Consider the following 14769-nt stretch of genomic DNA (forward strand, 5'->3'; position numbering starts at 1 on the left):
ATAATTTGTTTCATTCCAACATCAAACAAGTCGGAAATTTGTTGGTACAACATCTAGGGGAGATGGAACTTGTGTCTGTATGTAAAAAAAGATGGTTGAATGTGACTATAGGAGCAAATTTGCCGTGTTATCTTGGTCATTTTTCTTTGTTTTAATCCAGTATTTGTGAGAGTTAAACCTGGATTATATCTAGGCAACAAGGGGGCAGGAATGCAGCTGGTTCAGACTAAACGGCTGGAGGATAGTTGGTTGAAGGTACCATTGAATTTTGAGCATCTGCTGGATAAGGGAGAGAAAGAACAGGTGTTGGAGTCTGTGGAAGAGGCTAAACTTTCGGAATTGGCTGCTAATTCAAATGCGTTTGTTGTAGAGGTGACAGAAGATTGGTTTGTACATTTGTATAATTCTTCAATTGATTGGTTGACTAATAGTTGGCAGCATTTTGTTATGGCTGTGATGGGTGCTGCTGGGGTGGTTATTGGATTGCTGTGTGTTGGTTGTTTAGGCAGACTGTGTAACTGCGTTAAATTTTCGCGTTATCGGGAAAACAGTAATTAAAATTTGGCATCCCTGATAAATATAATTTATGTAAAGTATTTCGTTTTGAATGTCGTCTTATATATGAAAAATGTTAAAATATTAAAATATTAAAATGTTAATATTTAATTATTGATTATTATCAGGAAATGGAGACGGAAACGAAAGGCGGTATCAGCGGGTGTCTGGTCGGCGGGAGGAGCGTGAACCGTCTGTTGAGATGTTGGATGCTGGTAGATCTAATCGGCGGCATGTTGTGTATAGAAGAGATGATAGGAGGCAGTATGATGTAGAATCGCCCAGGTATGAGCCTGGATATGATGATGAGGACGATGTTGGCAACGTGAGTCTTGAAGTTGAGCTTGATTCCAGGGATCGTCTGCCTAGTGAACAGAGTGGTTCGGAGTTGGACAGTTGGATTGAGCCTCCAACGGACAAGCCTGAAAAGGTGGCAGATACTGGTTCTGGTGAGGGACGGCGCAGATTTGGTAAGTTTGTGCCAAATCAGGCTGCTGGGTCGGTCAGGACTAAGGGAGCCAGCAAGGCTTATGATGATGCTGGGGAAGGTACTTCCAGAAGGGGAGCCAGCAAGGCTTATAATGATGCTGGGGAAGGTACTTCCAGAAGGGGCGTGGTCAAGCGGCCTGCTGGGGCAGATTCTCTTGGGCCTAAACAAAAGAGGGAGTTACCAGATTTACGTGCTGAGGTTGAGAGAAATAAGGCTGAGCGCAAGAATGACAAACGTGGCTTGGCGCCGCTCAGTGATGAAGATATAGGTAAAATCAGTAATTCTGTTGCTGTGACTCTAAAGCCTATGATTGAGGAAAAAATTCGTGAAGCTGTAAGAGAATCAGTCAAAAGTTTGAACACTGCACAGAAACTTTGGCAGACGGACAGTCATAATCGGATTAAAGATATGTTGGCCTCGCATAAGAGGGATCTAATGGACTGTATAAGGAAGGTAGATACAGAGATGCAGCAAATGGTGGCTACTACTGCACAGCAAAAGACTTCTTATATGGTACAAAGTGTACAGACAGCAATGACTGATAATTGGGAAAGTAGTTCAACCAAGTTGGGACAGCAGGTGGGCCAACAGGTGGAAAGTGTTTTGGCAGGGCAGGGAACTAAGGTTCAAGAGGCTATTTCTGAGATGGCGCAAAAAGAGGCTGAAGTGCAAAGGCACCTGTCCAATATTTTTAGTGAGCTTAGCGAGATCCGGCGCAGAATAAACAATGACTTACCGGCGGCGGCATATTGGCAGTTGCAACAGGCTGGAACTTCTGGCGGTGCTGGGGCTAACAACGGAGTGATGATGGTCTCGGGAGGTGTTCAGGTCACTGGTGGCGTTGAGATGGAGGTGGCAATACCGGCAGATGGGCCAGCGGTTGCTGCAGAGGTGGCTGTTGCGAACGATACCGCCTCAGCGGTAAATGATGCTGTGATGGTTGCTGTAGGAGGGCCCGTAACTGCTGCAGCGAGTAATGCTGTCATGGCGGCAACAGTGGGTGTTTCGGCTGAGGTTGGTGGAGGGGCGCTGAACACTCCTCCTCCAGTGGGTGAAGGAGAGGAAGGACTGGAGGCCGGGGTTAATTTCGATGTAGGTTCACCCAGTGAAGACATTGATCCTAGTTTATTGGATCAACCTGATGGATGGTGAAACCATGCTTAGCTGGATGGTTTCAGAAGGGGGTAAATGTCATATATTTATGTTATGATGTCATATATTTAAGCTTGCAGACATATGTTAGTTGTTACTCTTAATTGCTCTTTAATTGCTCTCAGAAAGAATAAAGAGAAAATATATTTAAGTTAGTTGATATTGAGAGTCCTAACACAGAACATTATCTGGTTTGGGTTCGAGTCTTTATTAAGACCAATACAGCTATTCACAGACATCCTACTACTTTAGATAGTTTGTATAGGCAGATATTCTACCCCTTCAAAGTGCATAGTTAATTAATACATTGTATTAATTAAACAGACAGTCATCCTGTTGATTGGTGTCCTGATATACAGACAGACATCCTGCTACTTCAGAACTATCCAGCTTTGAATAATCAGTAGTTTTGACTTATTAACATATTTAATCATTTCTAAATATAGTATCAATATATAATCTTATTTACTCAAAAACTGCATTTAATCCAATATAATAAATACTTAAAAATCTGTTTGCATTTTGAATTGAACATTAAGTCTACTCTATCATTAACTTATGTAAGTCTGTCTATATCACATAAACAAGGATTCCAGCATTAATAAGTAGCAAAGCACAAAAAATTGTTGTTTGATCAACGGATGTAATGAATTAGATCTGTTACCTAGATAGTAAAAATCATTAGAATATGTATTGGCCTTTTGAAAGATTGAAGGACGAAGTTTATTATATTTTGGGTGCTCATTGTTATAGGGAATCTGCTCAAAATTTCCAGTGGTATATCTTACTGACTGACAAACAATTATGAATTATACAATAGTTTTGCTACTAAAAAATTTCTTAACAACCTAAGGATATGAAAACAAATAAAGATAGATAATTCTAAAAAACTTGAATTTGAATGACTAAAATGAAATATTTAAGTATCCATCTTTTTAAAGTGAAAAAGACATTACTTTTGTTAAGAAAATAAAACTATCATATCATTACAAATGTTTTTGTTGGAATAAAAACAAAATATAAGATGTAAAAATTTGGAAGAAACTATTTGAAATAGTGCGAAGCGCAAATTTTTTTTTAGTAAGAAACATATTCTATTAATTTATTTTCTTTGTAAATAAAATCGCTCAAAAATAATGTTTCTTTCTACAACAAAAACATATTCAATTTACCTGGTTTGCTATATAAATATTGTCACATTTTTATGCAATAGTTTATTAAAGAAGTTTTGCTCCCGGAGTAAAATGGGTCAAATTAGTTGACAATAGGAGGGGGAGAGGTCAAAAAGGGGAATTTTCATGAATTAGGGGAACGTTGGCTAGAGGGGTGGGGGGGGGGGGAGCAAATGCCCTTTTTGGTTCGCACGCCTATGATAAGATGTAGTTAAAGGAAATAAAATAGATTGACTTTTTGCATAAATGTGAACAAAAGAAAAGAAGCATGGACAGACATTTACAATTTTAAAGGAGCTTTGTTACTCTAATATTTTATCCATTCACATTAGGACTACTCGCAAATCAATAGGATAACCCATTTTAATGATTATTTTAATTTTCTGGCAATAAAAACTTACCTAATGATTTGTAATTTGATTTTTTATCAAAGTTTATATAACAATAATACAATTTTATTAATCTAATACATATAATAGAGTTTAATGATAAGATATCATTATAAATATTTCAAGTTAACTAACGTTGGTAAACCTAAGGTTTTTAATTAGATTTTTATTTTTGGATATTATAATCCCCCCCCCCCCCAAATAAAAAAAAGCTTGGATGTTCTTGGCTGTCAGACTGCTTTTTAGAAGCTTTTCAGCTGCTTTTAATCTGCACATATTTTTAGTGTTGATTTAAAAATTTTTTTTAGTAAAAGTAGTAAAATTAATTTTCCAAAAATTATAGAATTGTACATATTTTAAACTTTATTAGAGTCAAAGCGAGAATTGCATGTAAAAAGAAAACATTAAGATTGATAAAAAATCCCAAAATATATAAATATATGTTTTTGTATGAATGACGGACTGACAGAGCAAGTAAGTTGTATATAAGATGCTCTTTGAAAAGAGGTACCTTAACAAAAAAATCATTAATGGATCGATTGCATCAGAGAAAATTTAAAAATAAGTTACTTGTCTTTTCATCTACGAACACAAAAATCCATTAGAACGTTGGAAAATCTAATTAAATCATCAATAAAAGTGCGACTCTATAACGCTGCTCAAAAGTTTGGATTTATTTATTTGGAAAGCAGCTTATAGTGCCTATAAAAAAATGACGTCATACAATACAAATGACTAATGGATGCCAGTATAATTTTTAATTTGCCAATGGTAAAATGTATGCGTTATCATTGGTCATTTGTATTGTATGACGTCATTATTTTAGGCACTATAAGCTGCTTCTTAATTTGGTCACAGATCATTTTATATTTGATGAAAATTATTTTTTGTTAAGGTTTGGCGCTATTAGTTCTACAAAGGCTATTTTGGACAAGACTACGAATAGATGCAAGGTAAAAAAGATGAACATTTAAGAGTATTTAACAATACATAAATAATTTTATTGAAACACATCAAAATGATCTTTTATTTTTTTCCTAAAGCATTAGAATGTATTTTCTCGTATTCATTCGAATCCGGTGGATAGGAACCGGTTCTCATCCATACGAAAAAACTATGTCTAGCATCGTATTATATCCAGCTTTCTACGAATATAAAAATGTACAATCAAAAGATTAAAACCAGTTTTTTTTAGCCGGTGCCTCCGGCACCTCGGGGCTAAAAAAAACTAGTTTTAAACTTTTAATTGTACATTCTATATCCGCGGAGAGCCGTTTATAATACGATGCGAGAAATAACTATTCTAGTGTCGCTTCGAAACCAATTAATATCCGGTTGATTGGAACCGGTTCTGAAACATACCGAAAAACTATGTATAGCATAGTATTTTATCTAGTTTTCTACGAATATAAAAATGTACAATTATAAGTTTAAAACTAGTTTTTTGAGCCCGTGCCTGCGGCATCTTAAATTTGTACATTTTTATATCCGCGGAAAGCTGCATGTAATACGATGGGATCAATAACTATTTCAGTTGTCTTATACAATATTAGGATTCCTATCTGCTAAAGAAATGGGATGAATGTGTGTCAGTCTGTCTATAAAAATTAGCAATTTTTTTTATTAACAATAAGTTCTAGACATTCTCGGTAGTTTGTATGTCTACACAAAAAGGGTAATCTTTTTTTCAGTTAAAAAAATAATAATAAAAACTCATCTTGTTTTGATTATCCTAGGGATATGGCTTTGTTGATTTTGAGTCTCCAAACAGTGCCAGTGCTGCAGTTAATGAGCTGCAGACTCAGGGATATCAGGTAAAATTTGTATACAATACCTGGAACTACATGTTGTGTGGGAGATAATAGGTTCTAGCTTAGCCCAAAGAGCTTTACATGTAAGATAGCTTGAAAAATATTTATACAATTGGGAATTAATTCGATATTAAAATTTGCAAATTTATTTTAATGCATTGTTAATTAAAGTACAAATACTTTGGAATAAGGCTAATTAAGTTTACATCTACCACTACTGTATATGATTAAACTTGAGTTTTTAGAACTTGATTCTTGGTTCACTAAAGTAGTAAAGACATTATATAATCACCAGTTCTGGTTCATTTTTAAGCCATCCCCCCCCCCCCTTTGGACGTTACTAGTTGTTGCGATGTTTAAGTTGCATGATTGAGTGTGGTTTGATAATTGCTTTTAAAAAAGGCGCGTTATTGAGGGTGCCTGCGTGTGGATAAGACTGTACTAACAGTAGGTTTTTTCGGTGGCAAAGAAAAACGGGCGGGTGTAGCTGCCGCTTATTGGGTGTTTTTGAAAGCTGCGCGGCTGATAGTGGCTGCAGCCTCCGAGCTCTGCAATTTATTATCATTATTTAAAAATAGTTTCATTAAAAAAATTTGCGACACATTTTGTAAATAAAGTAGGTAGGTATGATCTTTAAAATTATTATCTTTTAAGGCCCAGATGGCACGCCAGGCAGAACAGGATCCAACTAATCTATACATAGCCAACCTGCCCCACACTATAAAGGAAAACGACCTAGAGAATATGTTTTCTCAATATGGACGGGTAAGTTTTTTGTTATAATTTCTGGAAGGTGCTGTAAAAAATATAATTTGTTTAAATGAAAAGATTTTAAAAGGAATATAAGTAGCAATTATTTGAAAACAAAGGGCATATTGTACCTAAAATATGAGTTAAAGTAAAATGATCTGATTTAATAAAAATTAATCATTAGATTTCTAACAAAAGATGGCGTATAACTAATTATTGTTATAAATATTGTTATAATGATTATTATACTGGTCTCGATACATCTTAAATAGATATAAAATTATCTTACATAATTTGTCCTTAACCCTTAACGGTCGGAGGGGGGGGGGGCGTTGAAAGCACCCCCTCCGGTTTTTTCTATCTCATTTTCTGTGTGTGAAAGATAAAGAGCTCAAACTGCTTGACTTTATAAGTATGGGTATGACACATAACTAAGAGTTGGAATTTTTTGAATATTTCCATCCTGGCGGGCACAGGATGCCAGCAAACCTGGCAGGGTCATCCAGGTAAAGAGCAAAAATATTTTTTGACTTAAACAAAGCATTTTATATTGCCAAAATACTAAAATATCTTCTAGTAGAACATCCTCATATGAAATACAGGTGTTCAAGTCAATTTCAGGTTCCAGGTATGATCCTGCATGTCCTGATCCTTCAGGTCTCCAGAAATCTTTCAAAGGCTCCTGTGGCCGCAATTTTTGACTTAGAGACTTCAAATTTTAAACTTAAGCTTTTCTTATATGTCTACATAACGTATTAGAATTGCATAAAGATCCGCCGCCGTTATCCAGCCGACTGCCGACTGCGGCGGCTGGCAGCTGCCAAGTACAGCTGCGGCCGTTGAAATTTATATTTGATATTTCTAATATAAAATCTACATAAAGATAAACATTTTCTGCAAAAAAAAATTTTCTTCTATCTTCAAAAATAAGAAAATTACAGCCGTTTGAAATTTTTAAATAAAAAAGGACCTTAAAACAAAGGTTGTTAAATAAAAGGGTGAAGGAAGCGAAAATTGACTTTGACTTACTTAAGGTCGGAAATTCATTATCAAACAGGGGACTTGCACACATTTTTTTAGCCCTCTAGCTCAAATAGGCACTGAGATAATAGGGGGGGGGGGCGTTGAACGCCTCCCTCCCCCCCGACCTATTAAGGTGCGGCCAGGGGCCCGACTGTTAAGGGTTAAACTTTCTATCATTATCATTTAATCTTTTCTAAAGTTTTGAACACAATTTGGCTATTTTTATTTAACATTTGTAAATAACAAAATGTTTCTATATTAGTAACTGAACTATATCTCGGTAATAGCTATATTGTTAAATAAGTGTAATGCCATTTGGGCAAAATTTATGTTCACCAATTTTTTCAAGGTTGATTTTAACCACAATAGATTATAAATGACAAAGTTATTAAGAAAATGTAACCACATGTTAAATTTCATAAGATTGTAACTCTTATATAATTTATGCTATATACATACAAAGTACATTAATATATTTTTTTCAATACAATCCTTATTATAAAGTAACAGGATCTTTGTCTGTCTGTCTGGATGTATGTATGTCTGTCTGTACCAAAGGATCTCGCTAACCGCTAAACCGTTATGATTATCCTTTACAGGGTAGCTTCCTTGGAAGGTTTTTATAACTATTTTGGGGGAGGGTACCTCCTCCCTCCCAAGAGAAATCGCCCTTAGAAAAAAAAAGATAAAATTAGTTTATCGAATTCAACTTCCCTCTCCTCAAGTGCCCAAGTGCGTATCCGCTAGTTTTTAAAGAAACTACTTAAACACAGTAATAGTGTCTGACTGATTATGACGTAGCAAAATAAATTAGCCAATGAGAGGCCACTATAAATTTTACCATTGGTCAATAACGGCCTCTCATTGGCTAATTTTTTTTGTTACGTCATAATCTGTCAGACAATATTACTGTGTTTAACTACTTCCTCCTTACGTTTTTTTTCTTCTCTTTAATAATACCAAATCCCTATGTATAGTAAAGTGTCGATCTAACAAAATGTATTTTATTACAGGTTGTGTCAACTAGAATTTTAAGAGATCCAAACCAGCAGAGCAGGGGCGTTGGGTTTGCAAGGTAAAAAAATAACTGATATTTTTGCATTGCACAAACAATGCATAGTTCATGAGTATTTAAATGTAGAAAATATACTCTATTTAAACGTTTCCCTATTTGTCAATAATAGACGTATGTAATGCTTTATCGTAATTTTTAAACCAGTCCCTCCCCCCCCCCCCCCACACATACATCCAATACAATATCCCAAAAAAATTTCTACCTGTGTGTGTAACAGAAACAGATTTTTAAGTTTTGCATATTTTCAGCAAAGTAACTCTATGATTCCAAATGCCCCTATGTCAATTTTTTTGTAATTTAGCTACACTAAATTAAGATATGATTTTCTTAGCTACTTTTTAAGATAAAAAGATGGTTTTTGTAAATTTTTGTACATGAAAGGGCAGTTTTCTTTTTAAATATCTTTTTTTTTAAATGTTTATCTACTTATATTTTTTGTCTTCTATAAGTTTCAATCCAACTGAAACACAACATGTTTTAGAAAATCAATAAAATTTATAATTCAGAATGGATAGTCGTGAGGAGTGTGAACAGATTATATCTGCATACAATGGTCGGGCGCTCCCTAATTCAAGCCAAGCATTAGTTGTTAAATTTGCTGATGGGGGATCAAGCAAGAGGAAGACCAATGTTGCCAGCCCTGAAATGTACAGTGGCCATACAAGCACAGATGGCAGTGTAAGTTTAAGCTTAATTTTACCCTAGGGTTCAGGGAAGAGAGGGGATTTTAGGGACCAAGCAACAAAGAAAATGATTAGGCTCCTTGTGGCGTTTTCATAGGTACACATTCTGAATTTATTTTTGCTTGCAATATATAAAATTAAATGAATAATTAAAATGAGGCCTTATCTTCCAACAAATACCTTTATCAAAAACAAACACCTATCCTATTATATAGAGTAGTAAGGATATATTCGTTTGTAGCTTAAGATTTTAATAATTACTGAACTATTTAATTTCTCCATTTAATGGAATCTTAAAGGGTGTTTTAAAAAAAACCAATCGCTCACAATTTGAACCCTCTAATGTACTTCAAATCTTGGAGATAGACCCTATAATGTTTAAAGTTTATGATGGGGCATTTAAAAACCTTCTATAGACACCTTAACCAGATTTCTTACTCAATCCTTGCTCACAGTGCGTATGAAGGTGCTTTGACTTTTCACTTTTCATTAAAATCTAAAATGTCAGAACCTAAATTGGGACATAGTGCATTTCATTACCCTAGGTAAGGTAACTTCATTTCACTTTTCAATAAAATCTAAAATGCAGCCGTTTTTGAGAAAATTAGATTTGAAAATTTCAAGTTTAATTTTCATCCACTAGGAGTTACCGCATAATCATGACAAGAAAAGCAAAGGTTATTTATTTAAATTTTTGAACAACTTTGCTTTTATAAAGTCTGTCATAAAACCTCTTTAAAAAACCTCATAAAATCTTTGCTTTTCTTGTCATGATTATGTGGTAACTCCTAGTGGATGAAAATTGAACTTGAAATTTTCAAATCTAATTTTTTAAAAAACGGCTGCATTTTAGATTTTATTGAAAAGTGAAATGAAGTTACCTTACCTAGGGTAATGAAATGCACTATGTCCCAATTTAGGTTCTAACACAAAAGTCAAAGCACCTTCATACGCACTGTGTGCTAATTTGGCATAAAAAAAGACAGACCCATTCAACATTGAGACATGATTGCTCTGTCTATTTCTAGTTCTTGATGTTTGCTGGGTCTTTCTTTATTATGCCAAATAGGCTGCAAATGTGTTAGAAATCTGGTTAAGGTGTCTATAGAAAGGTCTTTACATGCCCCATCAAAAACTACTAACATTATGGGATCTATCTACAAGATTTCAAGTACTTAAGACGGATTATTCCTTCCTTGTAGAGCAAATTTCTCCTCAAGGGCTAGGTTTCAAGCCTTAGTGCTCTGGAGAGCTGGAAAAATCAAAATTCAATTTTTCTCATTGTCATTGCTTAAGCATGAATTGTATTATTTTTTATTAGTTTTGGACAAACTGTAAGGTTAATATTGAAAAAAGTGAAGCAATTGCTTTTTTTCAACACCCTTTAATTAGCCCCTGGATGGTTTTAGGTAATTGTCTTTCCTTACCCTTCGAATACGGATCCCATAAATCCTAGGGTCACAGGCACTAGTATATTTTATAGAAAGAAATTTTAGGTATGTTTTGAGTATGAACATATCTATTTTATGTGAATTAATCATACTTATCTGTATTTAGGATAATGCTCTGAGCCCTGAATCAAGACATAGCAATGGTTCTGGACCACTTGGATTGGCTGGTCATCCAATGAGTTATCCTCCCAGGCATATTCCGTTTATGGTGACCAATGGTGGAGCAGCCACTGCAGCAGGTGTCCCTTTCATGGCAGCATCAGGACCTACTTCCTATATTCCAACTTCTGCTGGTGGCTTCATTCTGTCTCCCACTGCCAATCAAATGGAAATGTTTTCCCTGTCTTCACCAGGTAAAACTTTAAATCCTTGTCTGTCCCTGAGAAGAAATTATATATTTGCTTTATTTGTGCTACTCATCCAAGAACTTAAAAAGGTATGAGAGAGCAAAAGTGTCAAAACGTATAATTTCAATATTTGTGTAATATTACAATAGTAAAAAAAGATTATAATTTCATTTTGTGTTAGTTTTTTAGTATTTAATGGGTATATCTTTTTACATTTTAATCAAATACTAAACTGCTTCGCTAACAATCTGTAATTTGGATAAGTTTTATTCCTGTTAAGATCTCGAACAAAGTTGTAACAACCACTCTATGTGCGCGGCGAAGTAACTGGAGAAAAATCTTGGTGAAGGTTCATGCATGAATCATATTTATAGAAAGATATAATAAATGGTTGACCTCTGTGCTAACAATTTTAGGGAATCATTTTAGTTGCGCCAGACAGGTTTTAAACTTTTATCTAAATTTGGGGGGAAAAAGGGGGGGGGGGGTAAATTGCTCTAATGTGTTTAATTCATATAGGGAGAAACTTAAATCTCTTTCCACCAACACTCTCTTCAGAAGATAAATTAACTATTATTCTCGTATTCATTCGAATCCGGTGGATAGGAACCGGTTCTCATCCATACGAAAAAACTATGTCTAGCATCGTATTATATCCAGCTTTCTACGAATATAGAAATGTACAATCATAAGATTAAAACTAGTTTTTTAGCCGGTGACTTCGTCATCTCGGGGCTAAAAAAACTAGTTTTAATCTCATAATTGTACAGTATGATTCTCGAAAAAGTATTTTTTAGCAACTGCAGTCCTTATTTCTTAATGAATTACTAAAAAATGTATATGTCCTTGTTCTCTATAGATTTCCACATAAGTAGATATAAAAATATTTTTTTTACCTCCATTAACAACGGAGATTTTTAGAGCTAAAGTTTTGAAAAAGTGACTGAGGAAAAAGTAACTTTTAACACGAAACAACTTTTTTTTGCAAAATTAAGGTAGAAGTCCTTTTATTTTTGTTACTAGCAGAAACTTTATACAAGATATACAAAAAATTTAGGTTTTGAGTAAAAAGAATTTTTTTACACATATTTTTTGAGTCTTTTTAGTTTAATGATATTTTGAAAAACTTAGGTACCTCTTAGGCAAAATTGTTTTAGATTAAAAAACCAAATAAATCTTTATGAATATAGCAGGAAAATTGTTTTTGTTTCATAATCCTAACTTTAATAACAAAAAAGTTATAAAGAAAATAAAATTAAAACATAATGATTATTTAGTCTAAAAAAATTAATTAACCCCCTATTAAATGATTGAGATGTCAGAAAAGGGGGCGGAGCAACTGTCATAATTAATCCTTTTCAAAAATAAGGGTAAATAAATAACCTAAAATTTGCAAATAATCAATTCATTCAGTAGTATTTTTTGCCATTAAAAATTGATTTTTTTGGTGGAATAAAAAAGAAATAATTAGTTAACTTGTTTTTTTTGTGTGTATCATTATTCAGTTGCCAGAAAAACATAATTTAACCATCCAAAAATTATGAGAAACAAAAAAAAATTCTTTTTCTCAGTCACTTTTTCAAAACTTTAGCTCTAAAAATCTCCAGTGTTAATGAAGGTAAAATTAAAATTTTTATATATGCTTGTGTGGAAATGTACAGAAAACACAGATATATACATTTTTAAATAATTCTTTGAGAAATAAGGGCTGCAGATGCTAAAAAATACTTTTTCGAGGGTCAATCTGTATATTCTATATCCGCGGAAAGCCGTTTATAATACGATGCGAGAAATAACTATTATTTCTTTTTAGTGGATCCATACAATTGCATTGTTGGTGGAATGCAAGGGCTGGTTGTGTCTCCAAGTTCAGTATATCCAGGTGCCGCAGGTTCAGGTTCATCTGGTCCACCAAGCCTTCCACAAAATATGCAACCAGCGCAAATGTTCCACCCATATGCAGGATACCAAATCATAGGTTTGTTAATTAGTAGCACAGCCACTCCATAACTAGGATTTGTCTGTAACTTTATCTCTTTATTTTTAAAGCGGGAATTAAAGGAATCAATATTTGTACTATTTCTTTTTATTAAATTTGAATAAGTTCTAATGAAATGAATGAGATCAAATGCTATTTATGTAGATTTTACCTTTTTACATTTTTGTAATGATTTCTTGTTGTTTGTATTATAGCCACAAGGATCTCTAAAGCATTGGTCTCTCTAAAACATTTGTCTGTGTCTGTCACACTTATTTTATATTTTGACAGATTAGTTCATAATCCAATTGACACTTATTATATGTTAATGCAGTTTTGGAAACTTGCTACGTGTACAGTCAAGTATTTTCTGTTTTATTTTATCTTAAGTTTTTTGTGATAATTATGTAATTACTTTTAAATGATGACAAATTATTACTCAAAAAGGTTAGAATAAGGAAAAAATACTGATTGATTTTTTTCCTGTGTTACAAGTGGCTTTGCCCATAGCCTCTAGAGGGACACAATACAATCTTTCCCGATTTTGTATTAATTTTGTGGAACATGATTCCAGTTACGTCATATTTTTCTTTCCCGAAAAAGGGAAGGGGGGAAGAAAATCTCTTCAAAAGAGATGGGGAAAACCCCCTTTTCTCCCATCTCTTTTTTTCTTCCCCCCTTCCCTTTTTCAGGAAAGGAAAATATGACATAACTGGAATCATGTTCCGCAAAATTAATACAAAATCGGGAAAGATTGTATTGTGTCCTCTAGAGGCATTGTCCAAAATTTATTAATTCGCAGTTAAAGAAAATAAAATTTGGGTAGGAAGGTAGGGAGAAAATTTCCTGGCGTATATTATCTTCTTAGAGATAATGTAAAACAAAATTTTATATTAAGTATTTACTTGATCATGGTAACAACATCCATAACAAGGATGACAACATCCATAAAAGCGAAGCACTAAAACGGTAGGACAAACGGACATTAACACTTATATAGTGTCAGAACTGAATAATCAGAATATAAATGAATAAAAATCGGAGCAAAATTGTAAGTAAATTTGTTGAAAAACTACTTGATACAGGATAATGTTTATGGACATACTTACATATTTAGGACTTGATTATAGAGTTGCTTTGCTTATAACATAATACTTTGTTGTCCAAGGAATCAACATACCAAAAATCAGATCAATCGGATGATTAGATCACATAAAAATTTGTTGTTAAAAAAGTAAAAAAATCAACATGTTAAAAATGGACATAAGGACATTTTGGTAATGATTATAGAATTGCTACGCTTTCTGAATTGTACCTAACTACTAAAGGAATCACCACGCAAAGTTTGAAATCTTTAGGACAGTTCTAACATGCCTAATTTAATGAAAAAAGCTATCCGTTTGTGACGGACGGACGTACGGACGGACCGACCCTAATTATAGAAAAGCTTCGCTTTTAAAAAGCAAAGCTCTCAAACCAGAGGGTAGGACAGAAAAAATTTATGTCAGAATTTATAAGTTTAAACAAAATTGTATATAAATATTTTGCAAAAAGACCGAATGACTTGATAATGATGATTCTTTAGTTACAACATTATACCTGTTGTTCTAGGAATCTACAAAAATTGTTAAATGGTTAAATATTGACATGTTTTCAACAAACCTTCTGTACTTTTGATAATGATACGATAGTTGTTATGCTATCTAAATTGTACCTAAATGATTTAAAAATCAATATGCAAATAAGACAATTCTAACATGCCTAAATTAATTTTGAGAACTATCTGTTTAAGACTGACCAACCAATTATAGGAAATCTTCGCTTTTTAAAACATGGAAGTTAATATACCAAAAATTTTTAAGCTAAGTATATTTAGTTCAGCTTTTGACCCCA

The 14769-nt window shown here is 33.7% G+C and overlaps 1 protein-coding gene across 2 annotated transcripts in view; it reads left to right on the forward strand.

The window, feature by feature from the left end:
- shep (RNA binding motif single stranded interacting protein alan shepard) overlaps positions 1-14769 on the forward strand; it is a 31085-nt gene that overhangs the window by 9950 nt on the left and 6366 nt on the right. For both annotated transcript variants that reach the window (XM_080156028.1, XM_080156029.1), the window contains exons 4-10: positions 4654-4711; positions 5495-5572; positions 6224-6334; positions 8356-8417; positions 8924-9095; positions 10658-10904; positions 12712-12876. In XM_080156028.1, coding sequence (XP_080012154.1) covers positions 4654-4711; positions 5495-5572; positions 6224-6334; positions 8356-8417; positions 8924-9095; positions 10658-10904; positions 12712-12876 — 893 coding nt within the window. The remainder of the gene's footprint in view (positions 1-4653; positions 4712-5494; positions 5573-6223; positions 6335-8355; positions 8418-8923; positions 9096-10657; positions 10905-12711; positions 12877-14769) is intronic.

Source organism: Acartia tonsa, chromosome 4 (assembly GCF_053477335.1).
Source record: "Acartia tonsa isolate MP-2025a chromosome 4, ASM5347733v1, whole genome shotgun sequence".
NCBI lineage: Eukaryota > Metazoa > Arthropoda > Copepoda > Calanoida > Acartiidae > Acartia > Acartia tonsa.